Here is a 19,438-nt window from a genome sequence, read left to right as displayed (position 1 = left end):
AGGCTGGGTACCATCAGGCCAGAACGTTTAATTATTCATCTCCAGGGAGAAAAGCAGTGGATATAGTCCCTACAGAGAAAGCTCCACCAGGGGAGCTGAAGATGAAAGGACGTCTAGACCTTAAGCCTCCATGTAGTCACAAAGCATTTTTATTTCACCATGCAAAGATGGGGGGGCGGGGGGGAAGGAACCAATTGACTTCCAGCAATAAAAGACACAGAGCTGGCTGTTAGTAGTTTATTTTCACTACATAAGTCATACCAAAACCAAATTGAACCAAACCTGTCACTGTCGAATCGATTCTGACTCACAGCAACCCTATGAGACAGAGGAGAGCTGCCCTATAGAGTTTTCAAGGATATATCTTTACTGAAGCCAACTCCCAAATCCTTCTCCCTCAGAGTGGCTGGAAAGTTTGAACCGCTGACCTTCTGGTCAGCACCTGAGTGCTTAACCACTGTGCCACCAGGGCTCCTTTACATAAATCATAGATTGTTAAATTACAAAGTCTCTAGTCTCAGATCACTTTTTTAAATAATTTTTATTGAGCTTTAAGTGAACGTTTACAAATCAAGTCAGTCTGTGACATATAAGCTTATATACACCTTACTCCATACTCTCCCCCTAATGAGTCAGCCCTTCCAGTCTCTCCTTTCGTGACAATTTTGCCAGTTTCTAACCCTCTCTACCCTCCCATCTCCCCTCCAGACAGGAGATGCCAACACAGTCTCAAGTGTCCACCTGATACAAGTAGCTCACTCTTCATCAGCATCTCTCTCCTACCCACTGTCCAGTCCCTTTCATGTCTGATGAGTTGTCTTCGGGAATGGTTCCTGTCCTGGGCCAACAGAAGGTTTGGGGACCATGACTGCCGGGATTCTTCTAGTCTCAGTCAGACCATTAAGTATGGTCTTTTTGTGAGAATTTGGGGTCTGCATCCCACTGACCTCCTGCTCCCTCAGGGGTTCTCTGTTGTGCTCCCTGTCAGGGCAGTCATTGGTTGTGGCCGGGCACCATCCAGTTCTTCTGGTCTCAGGATGATGTAAGTCTCTGGTTCATGTGGCCCTTTCTGTCTCTTGGGTTCATAGTTATCGTGTGACCTTGGTGTTCTTCATTCTCCCTTGATCCAGGTGGGTTGAGACCAATTGATGCATCTTAGATGGCCACTTGTTAGCATTTAGGACCCAGACACCACATTTCAAAGTGGGATGCAGAATGTTTTCATAATAGAATTATTATTATATATCTTCTTTGCTTTTGGTCCAGTCCAGTTGGGCTGACCTTCTGTGTATTAAGTATTGTCCTTCTCTTCACCTAAAGTAGTTCTTATCTACTAACTAATCAGTAAATAACCCTCTCCCACCCTCTCTCCCTCCCCGCCTCGTAACCACAAAAGTATGTATTCTGCTCAGTTTATACTATTTCTCAAGTCAGATCACTTTTAAAGTAAAGTCTTATGAAGATATCCCCACTGCTATCCATCAGCATCATTACAGATAACACTGGAAACATGATGGAGTAACTAAAGCAGAGATCAAACCCCCCTCCCCCGCCATAAAAAAAAAAAAGCCTTGATAACAAGGAAAAGAACAGCAGTAACTATGCCTGTAAGATTATGCACGGAGTAAGTAGGTCCTCTTCATTCTTCTCTCACATCTATAGGGGCATCTTTCCCCATTCCTTGACAAACAACCTCCCATATTTCAATATATTAAAAGGTTCTTTCTTCTTTTTCCCTCCTTGCATCTATTTTTTCTCCTTCATTTCATTTCTAACCAACTTACTTTTCTGTCCAAACTCCCCAACCCTACTCTTTGCCCCCCCTCCCAATCTGCTTACACATTTGGGTTTCTAATGACTTTTCTGTGGGGGGCGGGGCAGTGAGGGAGATACATGTTCCAGTTAATTAAAGAGATGCTAGGTTGAAATGGAAAAAATTACACAATTGAGCGTGGTCCTCTAATTTCCCCAATGTATCATTTGTGCAACACATGCCTGTATTCTAGTAATGCTTCCCCTCGCTCATGACAGCTGGAAAGAAAAAAGGTTTATTTTTCATAAATGAGTACAGTTAAACAGAAATTAATTCATATAGTACTGAATACAGGAATCATACAGGACTATCATCTAAATCAGCATTTCTCAACATTTATTTCTTCAGGCAAGGGTCCAACAAGGTACTCCACAAGGAAAGAATGGTTTCATAGTCAAGTCACAAAGCACACTAACCTCTTAAAAAGCCTAAAAAATTCTCAAAAAAAAAAAAAACTTAATTAACTGTACTATTCAGCTTTTCCCAAACTTATTAAGCTGTTGAACCCTCCTTTTCCCTCACACCTGTTTCTATCCCACAAAACACGCAATTAGGAAACTAACCTAACTATACGTTAAAATAAACTAGATAAACATTACATTTAATCTTATAGCTTAAATAGTTTTTAAAATGTTGCTGTATTTTGAAAAAACAAAAATGAATCTACACAGAGCATAGTTTAAAAGTGCTAGATGAAACTGACTCATTTTAATTATCATATGTATATTTACTCTGGAGCCCTGGTAGTGTAGTGGTTAAGAGCTCGGCTGCTAACCACAAGGTCGGCAGTTCGTATCCACCAGCCACTCCTTGGAAATCCTATGAGGCAGTTCTACTTTCTCCTATAGGGTCTCCATTTGTCGGAATCAACTCAGTGGCAATGATTTTGGTTTTTTTTTTTTTTTTTTTGGATGTTTACTTTAACTAGGCTCTTCAAAAATTAAGGCTGTAATCACCTTTTTTGTTTTGTTTTGTTTTGTTTTGTTTTACTGGGAATCACCACTTATGATTGGGGAGGGGGTGTCAGAGGGTGAGAGGATGAAAAGCAAAATTTTCCTTAGAGTCAAGTGTATCATATGGAAAAGAGTATTTTACAAATATGAAGGTCTAAGACTGCTTTCATTTTTCCTTAATTAATTTACACGTTTGATCTTTTTTTCAAGTGGGAGAAGAATTGAATTTTATGAGTACTCAGGCATGTTATATTTACTTTTCTAAAGACGTGAAGACGTGTTATAAAACAATAAAAAATTTAAAAATTAAAAATCTGTCACTTTTCCCTCTAAGGTACTACTACGAATTATTTACTTCACAGGTTTTAAAGAGCATATTTTAAAAGCACACACATTTTACCTGAAAGCTCCATAAAGTGGTCTGTACCAACAGACGAATGAACAAGGAGTAAAAAGCGAGAACCATAGGATACTCAATCCAAAATCAACCCCTCTTGTAGGATCAACACAAAACCAAGCCAAGCATCCGAAGATATTTAGAAACAGTGTTACAGCGTGGACTGTGGAATCAAAAACAAAATAGAAATGAAATGTTTACATTCAATTTGAGTTCATTCAATAAAAACTATAAAAAAAATTTACTAATAACAAATATATTCTACTCAATGTTTCTATTCAGTATTTTTCAAAACACTGATATTTCTGACATGTATGCTTTGAAAACAGAACATATACAGGAAAAGGAGTCTTAATACATGCATTGTTCAGTAAAAGTTCTTTTTGGCCCTCTCTTTCTGGACAATTACTCAGCTGTACAGAGAAGCACTACCTTAAGGGCTTCTTGCCTGAGAAGGAAACATGTGATGTGTCCCTTAATCCAAAGCCCAACAAGAAAAGTAATCTCCGCCAAGGAAAGAATCAGTATTTAGGAGGGGAAAGATCCTACACTAAGAGCTACATTTTCAGAGTGGAACTGCAAAATCCTCCCAGACGGAACTACAGAAAAGAGGAAAAACGGACAAGTGTCCTGTGAAATATCATTATAACTTTTTTTTTTCAGCAATAAAATTAGGACATTTGGACTAAAACAGCAGCAATTTCCAGTGGTTATATAGTTATTTTATAGCAGTTATTTTAAAAAATGTTGGCAGGGGATTCAACTTACTAAAAAAAAAAAGCACACCACGATGCATTTCAGCTGCTGTGGCAGACCTTTGTTTTGGCCAACACAAATAGATCTTAGCAACCTCTTCATGTGCTCTTAATAATTACTTTCCCTGACGGAACAAAAACAAAAATTCTGAGTAATATCTAACTACATTATGATCCTGAAGAGTTGCATTTACTCACTATAATTAATAACTTTTTCAAGGGTTTTTTTAAAAAATGGGTCGGCTGAATTTATTACACGAAATAAAGTCTTTCAAAAGCGAAAATACTTGTCAATGTAAATTATCCATATATTAAGAATATACCAACTATGACTTGAACTAAAAATAACAGAAAATCTAACAAATGTAAATTTAAAAAAATCTCAACATACTTTAAAAACTAATTTTAAAATCTCGTTATGAATCCTATAAATCATTAGTGAAACAGGATAAAAACACAAATTCTAGAATGCCTCTAAATTTGCTCTCATCTAACCACAAAATATTCACAAACTTGAAAGTTGCAGAAGGAACTCCAGAGGAAGAGTGAGGAGATCTGGGTTACAGTCTAATACTACTGAGCCAACCACTTTACCTACGTATGCCTCAATTTTTCAGCCATAAAATACAAGAGCTCTTCTAGCTTTAAAATTCCACTGCATTCTAGGACATGCAAGACACTCTTACTACTTTATTCCCATTAGGATTTTTACTTCTCATGAAAAATAGTTCACTAATAACTTTACTCAAAATCATTTGCCCCAAAATACAGTGCTGTAAGAGGCTTAAAAACAGAATTCAAAAGATAACGAAATAGCAAATTATTACTCTGCAACATTAAATGGCATCCAGCTGCCTAAGAAAATGTTTAATGTTTAGAAAACTCTAACTCAAATTTCAATCTTTAAAGAAATAAATTTTAAAGGTTCCTCTCCCAATCCACTTATGAGACAGAACATCTGGGTATGTGTGTATTTCAAAGCTCACAAAAATTCTTCCAAGTACACGTAAAAATATCAATTTAATTTTCTGTAATCTATTTAAAGGTTTTCTAAATGTTTTCATAGTAACTACTAACCATAATCAGTAAGTTATTTATTTGCACCCTGAAGAGCAGTAAAATGTCTAGACCTACTTACTGAGCACTCTGTCCACTTATGCAGAGATTTAAAAACATAAAAACAATCTAATATGAAATGCATGATTCTGTGTTGCTAATTTCAATCTATTCAAGTGAGCAACTGAATGGATGCTGGTAGATTCTAAGTGCAGGCAGACCACTAAAGAAATCTTTAGGCCACTTTGTTTATACATTATTTGCAAGTTGAATGACTCCTATTTGCTTTACTAACCAATGAAATCTGGTAATAAAGAACCTAAATCTGCCACTATTACTGTAACATTCTTCTTAATCTAAGTTCTGCATTACAATATAGACACCTAACACAAATAGCTTTGTAACAGTAGATCTGTCATCTTCACTTTCACGTACCTAACTTGTTTTTCTTTCCTTTTTTTTTCAAATTCCAAACCACACTCAAAGAGGTTTAGATTCATTTCACAGTGATATTTCTAATTGTGTCAGTTCATTTATAGGATCAATTATTTCAGTATTTATCTTCATCATATTTGGGTCTAAGATGTAAAGTTATTTCTTCATTTTGGTACTTTGTAGGCAGAAATCAAGAGTCAAAGTATCCAGTTCCAAACTAATCTTTGACAAGTTACTGAAATTCTCTAACCTTTAGCTTCCTTAGCTATAAAACCAAGTAATGCAGTAACTGCTTCATAGTGTGGTTAGGATGTAATAATATAATATATGTAAAGTGATTAGCACTATACTTTGCACAAAATAATTCCTCAATAAATGTTAGCTCTCATAATTATTACTACAGAAGGACAGCATTAGTCAACCCCAAAATCAACAACAAGGTGACACTTAAAACCTTCTTGATAACAACTTCTTAACACAGCCTATACTCTATGAAATCTGGGTACATTACTGAGCTGGTATTACATCTCACTTGGCTTCAAATAATGCTTCTTCAAATCAGAAACTAAACTGGAATCTTAAACCCTTTTTGAAAACAGTTAACAGAGCTGCCAACTGAACAGGATTGGGGAAAATTATAGCCAACTATATTAGGGTCGCTATGAGTCAGAACCAACACAATGGCACATAACAACATATTAGGAAAGCCTCAGAAAGTTACATATTTCTAACACAAAACAGACCATTTTGAAACAATCAGCACTGGAAAAGTGGTTAACAATTTATCGTTGAAATTAATCTATTTCCCCATTCAACTTCTATTTACTAATAAATTCATTACATAATTTTCCTCCAGTCTCCATCCTTCCCACCAAAAAAAAATTTTTCCCCTAAGTCAGAGAACTTATACCTAAAATGCTAGGCCAGTTTCTGGCCATTAAAAGATATACACATATACCAAATTGCATTTGATTAAATTAAATATATGTGTTGATTAGTACTGACACAGATGAAATCCAAACCTTAAATATTAAGAAAATATAGTACTACTGATACTAGAAACTCAGAAAAGATCAAGAACAAAATCTCAAAAAGAAACCAAAAATAAGAGTTTAAAATGTACTATCTATAAAGAATCGTTTGTCACATTCCAAAGCAACTTCACATACCTAAGGAACACTCCTAAAAGATGATGATGAAAATTATCTCATCTATTTAGGAAAAAAGTAAAGTCTCCCTAATCATAAAGTAAAAACATACCAATCTTCCTCCATCAACAACATACCCTACAAATCATCCATTAACCCAGCTGTTGTACAAGTGAGAAGCCATGATAGCTACCTCCCCTACTGACATAATGATATTAAATGGGATTGAGACTACCGCTGGGAATAAAAACGAAAGAGAGAGTAAGTGGTGATTCTGTGTACATACATAAAAACTTTTTACAGCTTGACTTTTTATTTTAATATTTCATGAGCTACAATTACATTCAAAGCAATGCAAGCCTCAAAGCCTAAAATCTATATACTCCAATGTTCTATGCAATAAAGCTCCCTATATATCAACCAGATATTTTCAGTAATAAAAAGTATTTATAACCATTTAAAAATAAAAAGTAAATTGTGCTGGAAGCTATTTAAAAAATATATTTACAGTTTATAATTTTATGCACCTTTTTAAAAAGTCATAATGCCTACATTTAACAAAATTTTTAAATGCCCTTTCTCTGCATAAAAATAGCATGCATAATTATTTTCAAAGCAAATATATCTAAGCTTTCCTTGGCTAAGGACTTATACTATCACATGCAGTACAATTCTGAAGTACCTAATATTATCTTTCACTTTGAAAACTATGATTATTTCCCCACATTTTGGAAAAGAAGCCTGATTTACTATACTGTCCTTAAAACAGGAGTTCAAAAAAAGGGTGGATCTTGACAACAAAACATAAGAGTGTAAACAAACATATAATTTATTTTATACTCACACATCCACAAGTAGTACATAATTTTAACTGTCTTCTGGAATTCTACAGGAATGTCTACAGAAAAATCCTGATAGAAACAAGGTCCCACAGGAAAATTGCCAGGAAGAGGCGGCCAATTATTTTTCCTGCCTGTAAATTTTAAAAAAGTTATTTACATTAGGACAAATACATGCTAATCTATTTTTAGTTTCATAATAAAGAACAACTCTATCTACTCTTTAATAAAAACAAAGTGTCTTAAAATATAGTACGTTATACCCCTATAATTTTGAAAGTAAAGCTTTATATTTTTCAAAATTTTCTCAGCCTATCACTTCAGAACACATTAGATAGTAAAATAATTTTCTAATATCATGTCATATAATATTTAGTATGAACCACTGATGTACAGAAGAAACCAAAAAAAAAAAAAAAAAAATTACAGGGATAGAACTTGTGACTCTACCCTAAAAACCAACTTGTACAAAATTCCCAAGAGTTTGGCTCCCAGGTGAAGACCATTCAGTTCTTAAACCCTATATAATTTCTTCATCAGCATTTTAAATCTTAAAATATAATTCTGCTCTTTTCAAAACTCATGTGGTAAGGGATGACTAGCTTCTGAATCAAGTTTTCAGCTGCCAACTTCATGAAGAAACACAAGATTAGATCAATACCAAAGAATCAAATTTGGAAATCTCAAAATTTAGAAAAACCAATAATATTCAAAAGACAGATGTAAGAAAACCATAGAAGTGTTAGAAAACATAAAACAGTCATGAGAAAGAAGCTGAGGGATTACAGCACTGTCAAAAACCTATAAGAAAAAAATTTTAAATATGAGGAGAAAATCTGCATATATATGAAGAAATTCGACTGACAATAAGGGCTTGGTAAACAGTAGGGAAATGAAAAATTAAAATTAAAGCAAGAAGACAAAATATAAAAACAGAGGGCAAAAACAGCACCTAAAGGTCATTTTCTAATTTTAGGTGTTTCTCTAAAACTCTTTTTTAAAAATTCAATTTTACACACCTTTTATGAAAACAAAAACCCAAACCCACTGCTGTTACAGGCCAGGAAAATTTTTTGCATAGTGAAAAAAGCATGACTTATTTCTAATTCTCCCCAACATGTCTCCACTATTACACCTATCATACTAGTCTAACTGCCCTAGTTTATACATTTCTCATACCAGTCTCAAACTATGTGAGAGACAGCAAAGCACAGTGGTAAAGAACAGAGGCTCTGGAACCACAAGCACCTAGGCACTCAGCAAGGCCAAAAGGTGAGTGGCTTTGGGCAACTTAACCTCTTGGAGCCTTAATCTGTCCATCTGTAAAATGGGAATAACAATTATACCTCCTTTTGCAGGACTGTACTGAGGATTAAATGAGTTAATAGATGAAAAGTACTTAAATACACTACCATACTGAGAGTCTAACTCTCTTAATTTCCTACTCCTCATTACTATCTTTACCAAAACACTACCACAGAAATAATTTGTTAGTCAATGCTAAGGCAACAGGACTGATTTTAAAGGTCTTTCAAAAACATTGATGTGCATTAAATCTTCAGTGTCTCTTTCTACAGATGCTGTCTCTGGTACTGCAAGCAAGAAAATGGCCCAGGATAAAAGTGTCCCTATGAGGCCCTAGATTTCCACATTTTAAGGAACAAACAGGTCTGTGCACTATTGTTATCCTAGCGTGGTCATTCCACCACTATCCCAGACCTCCAATAATGACTTGCCTAGACCTTCCTTCCCTTCTTATCCAGAGAATGCTAGCTTTCCCTCAGGTACTCCCTTGAAGTGACCTTTGGGAGTCACAACTGAATAGATTTCATAGCAAATAATCAGTTTAGCACTTACTTATTTCTTTGGCATCATCTAAGTACCCTAGGCTTCCTAGAGTCACCACATATTTTTCTAACATGATTTAATATTATATACTTGTGGGGGCAAACAGGAGATACTGTGAAATTGATCTGGTCAAACAGAAGGTACACTTGCAGGTACTCAGAAAGCTACAATAGACCCAAAGAGGGGCCAAGTACAAAATCAAAGCTTCTTGGCCTTAGAATAAACCCGAATTACCATATTGGCTTTCACTTTCTGTGTGCCGATGATAACACTGTTCTAATCCATCAAAAGACTATGCAAATCAGCCAAGATCAGAGAGCTAGAGTATCAAGTAGCCAATCTGCTGTATCAGATCTCCTTGCTAGAACAGGAAACAGGGCACGGTTTTATCCGTAAACCAAATGACCCAGGGCTAGTGCAGACATAACTTGAAGTGTTTAAAAGTTAATTTTATTTCAAGATTCTTTGCATACTACCATGTTGGCTGAGGTTTTGCATTTCTCGTTCTCGACGATCTAATTCTGCAGCTTTTCTTTCTAGTTCTTCCTGGCGCTTAAGAAGTTCTGCTTGGGCCAAGGCATGTTCCTAAACAAAAATATCAGTAAGTGTCTATCAAGAAGTATGAAATACTAAACCATTTATACAATATCTCCTACTTCTCTCTACTATGCTAGTTCAAATGCTTTTCTAATATACAGGAATTATTGAAGATTAAAGTTTCAGAAAATATTACAGGGATATTTGGCCCACTTTGGTCTTTTGATTATGACAACCCTCAATGGGAATGTTGGGTCTAATAGAACATGAAAAACTTCTCTCAATAAGAGTAGTGAAAGTCATAAGCTAATTGAGAAAACAAAATTAAGGAGATTTCTGTGCCTAACTGAACATGAAGAATAGAGGCAAGGGTAACATTTGAATTGGCTCTTGTCAATTGGGTTAAATGGAAAATAAGGTACCCAAGAATATAATATGGTATCTTACACGAGATAATGAGATCAAAGAAGGATGTGGGTAAAAAATTCTGATTTATAACTCCACTTGTCCTTACGTGATACCAGGCACTCTAGTCATCTTTTTTCTTGTACTTTGGCCACTTTCTCACACCTACTACTACTGTCTCTTGTTTAGCCATTATAATGCTCTCCCAATATCTACTATTCTATCATCGTTACTGTAATGATATTGTGCATTAAAGCGTGAAACCAAAGGCAAGAAAATTTTCTCTATACAAACTGTACACAAGATATATGTATTCATTAACCGCAAATGACAGAATAAACAAAATGTTATAAGCTAACGAACAGTATCTAATTATTACAGAGTTAACGAGTTAGCTAACCCAGACTCAAAAGCAGGTTAAAATTTAAACAATAAGGAATGCAACAATTTAAAGAATTATTTTGCCCAAAAAGCAAATGTTATTGACATTTTAATTTCCAAAATGAATTTACACAGCTAATATGCAAACCCTGCTGGTGTAGTAGTTATGTATGATGGCTGCTAACCAAAAGGTCAGCAGTTTCAATCTACCAGGTGCTCCTTGGAAGCTCTATGGGGCAGTTCTACTCTATCCTGTACAGTCGCTATGAGTCAGAATTGACTCGACGGCAGTGGTTTAACATGAACTAACCTTTGCAATCTGTGTATAAGCTGGAGCTTCCTCTGTTGGTTTCATTATTGCTGGTTGTGTATTAGGTACATTAGGCATTTTCACATTGCCTGGTGGAGGCTAGGAAGATTAAGACAAAGACAAATTACATAACATAAAGATCCAATTTTATTTCTTTCAAAAGGTATAACACCAATAAAAAGTGAAATTGAAGAACTGCTCCTGCCCTCTCATAATCAAGCAGGAGACAAAGAGCTACTTAAGCGCTCCATCTCCATTTTCTCAAACCCATTCGTTTCTCAATTCTTCAATCTGACTGCCACCTTTAGCACAACACTACAAACATTCTCCTCAGGGGTACCACAAGTAAAACTATCTTTAAGTATTTCTGTGCAGTAAAACACAGCACCAGGCTGAAGTACTAAACCAAGCTTAACTGCCAACTCTTCCCCCTTAAGAAAACTACGTGCCAATGCCCTGGGAAGTAGTAAATAGGTGAGATCTTGGCAGAACCATATGAAAAAAAAAACACCCAAGATTTCCTATTTCACACCACATACGAAAATAAATTCCAGCTGAATTTATGACCTGAAAGTGAAAAAGCAAAACTTAAACACTTCTAGAAGAAAAAAAATAGGTAAATATTTTTATGAACTAAGGCTAGGTAAGAGCTTTTCCAATGTAAACTCTAGAAATCATTTGTATTTTGTTTATGACATAACCCAAGCGCCCAGAACAGTGCCTGGACACAGCAGATGCTCAGTAAGCTATTGTTAAATTAATTAAGATTAAAAAACACACAAACCCTAAGAGAAAAGATTGACAATTTCAACCACAATGAAATTTAATAACATAAAATGAAAAGTCAAATAACAGACTGTAAAAAAGAAAGTTATAATGCATATAATAAGAAATTGTTACTCAGAATACATAAAGAATTCCTATGAATCCATGAAAATACCAACCACTAATAGAAAAACTGACAAAAATCTAAACAGGCAATACAAAAGGAAAAGAAGTCAATAAACATGAAAACATGTTCAATCTCATTAGGGATCAAGAAGTACAAAAACAATAAATATCATTTACAATCTTGTGAAAGAAAAATGTAAAGTCTGACAATACCAAAATCTGGAATTAAAGTATATACATATTGATAGTATCTGTAAATATTAAAGCATATGACCAAGAAAACATTTCAAATCAATGGAAATAGAAAGGATTATCAATAAATTGTTGTTGTTAGGTGCCCTTGAGTCAGTTCCAAATCACAGTGACCCTATATACAACAGAATGAAACACTGCCTGGTTCTGCGCCATCCTCGTGATTGTTGTTATGCTTGAGCCCACTGTTGCAGCCACTGTGTCAATCTATCTCATTGAGGGTCTCTCTCTTTTTCACTGACCCTCCACTTTACCAAGCATAATGCCCTGGTAGGGACCGATTCCTCCTGATAACATGTCCAAAGTAGGTAAGACGAAGTCTCGCCATCTTCGCTTCTAAGGGGCATTCCGGCTATACTTCCTCCAAGACAGATTTGCACATTCTTCTGAAGTCCATGGTATATTCAATACTCTCACCAGTACTATAATTCAAAGGAGTCAATTCTTCTTTGGTCTTCTGTATTAACTGCCCAGCTTTCGCATGCGTAAGATGACTGAAAACACGATGGCTTGGTTAAGGTGCACCTTAGTCCTTAAACTGACATCTCTGCTTATCAATAAATAGCGCTGGAATAATTATTTAAATGTTTGGAGGGGAAAAAATAAGGTCCTTGCATCTTATCAGAATAAATTCCAAATGGATTAAAAGTACAAAGTAAAAAAAGAAACTATAAAATACAGTATAATATAGCATTCACACATAGATGACTATCTGATCTTGAGGTAAAGCCATTCTAAACATAAAGAAGAGGTGAGAAGAGGGAAATCACAATGAAAAGGTAATATATTTAAATTACATAAAAATTTAGAACTGTGATGAGGTAAAACATATCATAACCAAGAATAAAAGGTAAGTGGTAAATAATAAGCAATGCATATAACAATTATCTAATATATTTCATTACGGAGAAATCAATAATACATAGATGAACTTGTTACCAGGAAAAAAATGTATTTAAAAAACCCTGAACAGGCAAGCTATAAAATAAATACAAAAGAAAAATAAACATATAAAAATTTTCAACCTCACTAGCAATCAAAGAAATGCTAATTTCACCTAATTATTTTTAAAATGATTACTACTGTGGGATTATCACCACACTTTGGAAAACGTGTGGTAAAATAGGCATTCTCACATTCCAATACCAAAAACCAAACCTGTTCCCATCCAATCAATTCCGACTCATAGTGACTCTGTAAGACATAGTAGAACTGCCTGGTAGGGTTTCCAAGGAGCAGCTGGTGGAATCCAACTCCTGACCTTTTGGTTAGCAGCCAAAGCTCTTAACCACTGTGCCACTAGGGCTCTCTATGATAAAACGGAAGTAAAAACTAGTACATATAACAATCCTGGAACACAGTTTGGCTTTATGTATCAACAGCCATACAGGTATTTATAGCCTATGATCCATGAAGAATGAGCCTTGAAAAATATCCTAAGGAAGTAATTAAAGACATCCTTGTGGGTGTGCCAAGAATGCTCACAACAGCATTATTTTTAAAAGTAAAATGTTAGAAACAACCAAACTTCCAGTAATAGAGAAACAGTTAAATTAAGCATTCATAGGAGAGTATAATATGCAGTTTTTTTTTTTAAGTTCTAAAAGAATATTTAATGACATGTGGAACACGTGTACCAACACGTGATAAAATCAAGTTACAAAATAAAGCTGTAGATACAGAATGATGTCAATTTTGTATTTTAAAATATAGTAAAAATAAATCAAAATGTTAATAATGATTCTGGAAAGTGGAATTATGATTAAGAGCTTGGCTGCTAGCCAAAAGGTCAGCAGTTTGAATCCACCAGCCATTCCTTGGAAACCTATGGGGCAGTTCTACTCTGTCCTATAGGGTCGCTATGAGTCAGAATTGACTCAATGGCAACAACTTTGGTTTCTTATACTTTTTATCCTCACTATATTTTTTTGCCACTGAAACAATTATAAATTCTGTCCCAGCTGCCTATTCCCTCCACCCCAATATCCCATATTACCATATTTTATGAATACAACTCACGCCTTCTACATATGTTTGACAACCACACCCACCCCAAGGTATTTTCATAAACATCACTATGCCAATTTTTTTACATCTTGCTGTAAAAAAGTTAGCATAGCATGCTTATGAAAATACCTCATGGGTGAGGGATGTGGTTGGCAAACAAACACAGAAGGCACACATTATTTGCAGAAAAACACAGTACTAGAAAAACTGAAGTTAATCACTTTTAACTGTTCTGCAACTAGACAAGCGTGGCCCTAAAGCATGGTTTAATAAACAGCAACAACAAAACAATGAAAGAAAAAAAAAAAGGGCTTTGAAAACTTAGCCTAGCAGCCCACTGCAGGAAAGACACAGAAGAGATTACCCAGGCATTCATCCAGTTGGAATATTTTACTATAAAATCTGTAAATACTTAAGGCTTATTTAGGGCTAGTAGTTTGATATATTTGAGGTGATAGTTGTTTGTGTTACGGCGATGATGAGAAATGTTGGAGAAGTACAAATCACTAAAAACATATTAATCGGATAGCTATTATCCTAATAATTTCTTCAAATTTGTAGACCTCTCTTCAGCTCTGAGACTCAGTATTTTCTTTAGCCACAACAGTACTGGAAAACCGTTAGACACAGCAAGCCAAGTATAGCTTCTGGGGGAAGACTTTTTGCAGTAATTATTAAAAACTGATTTTGGTGATGGGTCCTAACTCTTTTCTAACTTTTTGCTTGAGCATGTATGAGCAGAAAGAAAATTAAAACAAGCCACTTAAGGCTTCCATTTCTGGCAACACAGCATAACACATACCCATACAGACTCACCTAGTGCCATAATACCTAAAAATGCTGGATCAAATTTTATTTAAATAATTTTATAAAAAACATGGCTGAGCTGACAGGAAACCCTGCGAGGCCAGAAAGTAGGAAAAAATGCAACATGAATTTATCTACTACGTTTGCCTGTTCTGTGTGGCTTTGGAGAACTCAACTAGGACCAAGAGATAAATATTATAGAAGATATATTTTGGCTGAATAGAATTAAGAACATTATAACAAGTATGGTTGTACAATGATAGGGTACGCTGTTCTATAATATGGTGAACTCTCTGGACTGGAAATTCTGATGGTGTTCCATTACTAAACAAACAGCTGAATATTCAAAGTCCCTTCAAGGCATGGGGAACCTGGTGGTGCAGTGGTTAAGAGCTATGGCTGCTAACCAAAAAAAAAGGTCAGCAGTTCAAATTCACCAGCCACTCCTTGGAAATCCTATGGGGCAGTTCTACTCTGTCCTATAGGATCACTATGAGTTGGAACCAGCTCAATGGCAACGAGTTTGTTTTTTCTCAAGGTATGGGTGTCCATGACTTGTCTTTCCCATGCATAAACAAATACATGTTTTTCCTCCTGGTTTTCTTCCATATTGTAAACACTTATATTCAAGAAAATTTCTCTCTATTTTCTGTTCTTTCTATCTTCGAACCAAAAAATATCCTAAGTACACTCAGGGTCTCTGTTTCTTAATTCATGTTCATGGGTCTCCTGCATCAGAAACCCCTGGTAACCCCTGGTACTTACTGAAAATGCAAACTCTGGGCCCCTCAAGGACCTGCTGACTCAGAGCTGTGGCAAAAGAATTTGCATCTTTAACAAGATCCACTGGGTGAGTCTAAGACACCTTGAAATTTGAGAATTCCCCTCAAAGGCATTAAAATTTGCAATTTTTATAAGCCATTGTTATATTCTTTCAACTAACAGAAAAAACACCAAAAGAAACCTAAAATGTTTTGAAGCTTTCACTGACTTTATAAGTCTGTTTCAGCAGACAAGGACTCACTGTGCCTATGCCCTAAGAGCTTAACACAGATTCTCTGGTTATTAAGGGTGGTGAACATTGTACATGATAATCTCAGGTTTTCTGATCATGATAAATGGAGAAAAGATTGAAGTTGTCCAGGATTTCATTTTACCTGGATCCACAATCAACAGCCATGGAAGCAGCAGTCAAGAAATCAAAAGAGCACTGTATTGGGTGAATCTGCTGCAAAGGACCTCTTTAAAGTGCTGAAAAGCAAAGATGTCACCTTGAAGACTCAGCTGTACCTGACCCAAGCCATGGGATTTTCAATTGCATCATATGCATGTGAAAACTGGACAATGAATAAGGAAGACTGAAGAAGAATTGCTGCCTCTGAATTGTGGTGTTGGAGAAGAATACTGCACGTACCATGGACTGCCAAAAGTGTGAACAAATCTGTCTTGGGAGATGTACAACCAGAATGCTCCTTAGAAGCGAGGATGGCGAGACTTCGTCTTACCTACTTTGGACATGTTGTCAGAAGGGATCAGTTCCTGGAGAAGGACATCATGCTTGGTAAAGTAGAGGGTCAGCGGAAAAGAGGAAGACCCTCAAAGAGATGGACTGACACAGTGACTGCAACAATGGATTCAAGTATAACAACGCTTGTAAGGATGGCGCAGGACTGGGCAGTGTTTCATTCTGTGGTACATAGATGAGTCGGAACTGACTTGATGGCACCTAACAATGACAATCTCAGATTAAGGACAAATAGAAATAATTTTATCAGAATAACTATTTTAAACCAAAACTTTTAAAAATTAGAACAATTGTTGGGGGATAGGTGGGAGTGCAAGCATAATTGGAGGAAAGAAGGGAAAGACCAAGAAGGGAATTCCAAGTAGAAAAAGGCACACTAAGGAACAGAAGCATGACCATACATGTTCATTCATACACTTGGGATATGTTAATGTACAAAAGAAGCAAACACCCCTACTCTCATGGAGCTTACATCCAGCAAGGGAAGATAAACAATACACACATTTTTAAAAAAAAACATTATAAAGTATCTTAACCAAAAAAAATCAAGCCCATTGCTGTTGAGTCGGTTGCAACTCAAATCAACCCTAAAGGACAGAGCAGAACTGCCCCGTAGAGTTTCCAAGGAGTGCCTGGTGGATTTGAACTGCTGACCGTTTGGTTAGCACCTGTAGCTCTTAACCACGATACCACCAGGGTATCTTAGAAGGTAATAAATGTTATAGAACAACAACAAAAAATGAGCATGGTAAAGGGTGATGAGCGCAGGGTGGGTATGGGTAATTTTGCAAAGGTGGTCAGGGAAGCCAAATCTGAGCAAAGACTCTATATGGAAATGAGGAAGGTAGTCCTGCAGATATCCAGGGGAAGACCATATTAGGCAGAGAAAACAGTCAGTGCAAAATCAGGAGGATGTCCAGCATATACAAGGAACAGCAAGGAGACCAGTGTGCTAGACAGGAGTACACCAGGGAGAGTGTGAGGAGATAAGAACAGAAAGAGGTCAGATCAGACACTATTTGAAGGAATCTTGATTTTACTCTGACAAAATTAAAAGCCAATGAGGGAGTCTGAACAGCAGACTGAAATGATCAACTTTTTTTTTTTTTTTAAAAAGGATCACTCTGGCTACAGAGTTGAAAATAAACTGAAAACGGGTAAAGACAGAAGGAGAGAGAACAGTTAGGCAACTACCAGTACAGTAATTCAGGCAAAGGATGATGCAGCTCAGGCCAATGCGGTGGCTGTGGAGATAAGGAGTCAGATCTGGATGCATTTTTAAGGTAAAGTCAGGAGGATTTTCTGATGAAATGATGTAAGATATAGTGGAATGGAAGGAGTGAACAACTACCATGGTCTGGGCCCAAGAAACTAGAAGGTTAGAGATGGAAAAGACTCAAAATGAGCAGTTTAAGAGGAAGAGACTCAGTTCAAGTTTGGACATGATTAACTTGCAATTTCTAAGACATCCAAGTAGGCATTTATAAAAGTCAGTTGAACATATGAAAATATATATATAAATATATGTTGAATATATGTTGGAAGAGAGGTCTAGGCTAGTAATGTATATTTGAGAGTCATCAGTGTGTAGACAGTATTTAAAGCTATGAGACTGGATAAAATCACCAATAGAGTAATACAGAGAAAAGCGGCAAGGACCAACTACTCCTGGTACATTCCAATATTAAAATGTTGAGGGTGGGGAAAGAATCAGCAGAGAAGATTGAGAAGGGACAACTTAGTGTTTTGAAAGCCAAGTGAAGAAAATGTTTTAAGAATGAGATACTGATCAACTATGTCAATGCTAATAATAGATCAGTAAGGTAAGCCTGAAAATTAACCATTACAGTAATCAAGGCAGTGTGGTACTGGCATTGAGATAGACATAAAGATCAAGGAAATAGACTTAAGAGTCCAGAAATAAAGCCACACATTGAGGGTCAAATGATTTTTGACAAAGGATGCCAAGTCAACTCAATGGCAAAGAATAGTGTTTTCAACAAACGGAGCTCAAAAAACTGGATATCCACGTGCAAAAGAATGAAGTTGGATGCCTACCTCACACAATACATAAAAATTAACTCAAAATAGACCTAAATTTAAACACTAAAACTGTACAATTCTTAAAAGAAAACAGAATATAAATCTTCGTGACCTTGGGGTAAGCAACAGTTTCTTAAATACAACACCAAAAGCACAACCAAAGAAAAAAGCAGATAAATTAATTTTATCAATATTAAAAACTTTCATCCATCAAGGAACAATAACAAGAAAGGGAAAAGACATCCAACGGAATGGGAGAAAATATTTGCAAATTATATCTCTGATAAGGGACTTGCATCCAGAATGCGACTAACTCTTACAACTCAACACTAAAAAAACAAATAACACAATTTTAAAAACGGGCAAAGAAGCTGAATAGGTATTTCTCCAAAGAAGATGTACAAATGGCCAATAAGCAAATGAAAGATGTTCAACACTATAGCCATCTGGGAAATTCAAATCAAAACCACAAGGAGATATCTCCTCCCACCCACTACGTATGGCTATATACTCAAAAACACAGATAATAATAAGTGCTGACAAGTAGAGAAATTAGAACCTTCATGCACTGTTAGTGAGAATTTAAAATGGCACAGCCGCTTTGTAAAACAATTTGGCAGTTTTTCAAAATGTTAAATATATGACCTAAAATTTCTACTCCTAGGTACATACTCGAGAAATGTAAACACACATCCACACAAAAACTTGTCAGAAATGTTCACAGTAGCCAGATATTGAGAATATAAATGTCCATCAACTGATGAATGGATAAAATGTTAGCATATCCAGACAATATCATTTAGCAATAAAAAGAAACGAAGTACTGATACGTGCTGCAACATAGATGAACCCTGAAAACATCATGCTAAGTGAAAGAAACCAGTCACAAAAGACTATATATATATTGTACGATTCCATTTATATGAACTGTCCACAGTAGGCAAATGTATAGAAACAGGTTAATTTGCAGTTGCCTAGGGCTGCAGAGGGAGGGGGCAAGGGGAAGGGTTTCTCTTACGGGGAACAAGAATATTCT

General features: G+C 35.9%; 1 protein-coding gene across 2 annotated transcripts in view; it reads right to left on the bottom strand.

The window, feature by feature from the left end:
- Window positions 1-19,438, bottom strand: part of SCAMP1 (secretory carrier membrane protein 1) — a 113,456-nt gene that overhangs the window by 33,680 nt on the left and 60,338 nt on the right. For both annotated transcript variants that reach the window (XM_049866423.1, XM_049866415.1), the window contains exons 3-6: window positions 10,878-10,976; window positions 9,721-9,829; window positions 7,402-7,530; window positions 3,167-3,326 (exon numbers count right to left, since the gene is read on the bottom strand). In XM_049866423.1, coding sequence (XP_049722380.1) covers window positions 3,167-3,326; window positions 7,402-7,530; window positions 9,721-9,829; window positions 10,878-10,976 — 497 coding nt within the window. The remainder of the gene's footprint in view (window positions 1-3,166; window positions 3,327-7,401; window positions 7,531-9,720; window positions 9,830-10,877; window positions 10,977-19,438) is intronic.

Source organism: Elephas maximus, chromosome 2, assembly GCF_024166365.1.
Source record: "Elephas maximus indicus isolate mEleMax1 chromosome 2, mEleMax1 primary haplotype, whole genome shotgun sequence".
Classification (NCBI taxonomy): domain Eukaryota; kingdom Metazoa; phylum Chordata; class Mammalia; order Proboscidea; family Elephantidae; genus Elephas; species Elephas maximus.
The sequence above is the reverse complement of the archived record's forward strand: the minus strand, read 5'-3'. Positions and strand labels throughout refer to the sequence as shown.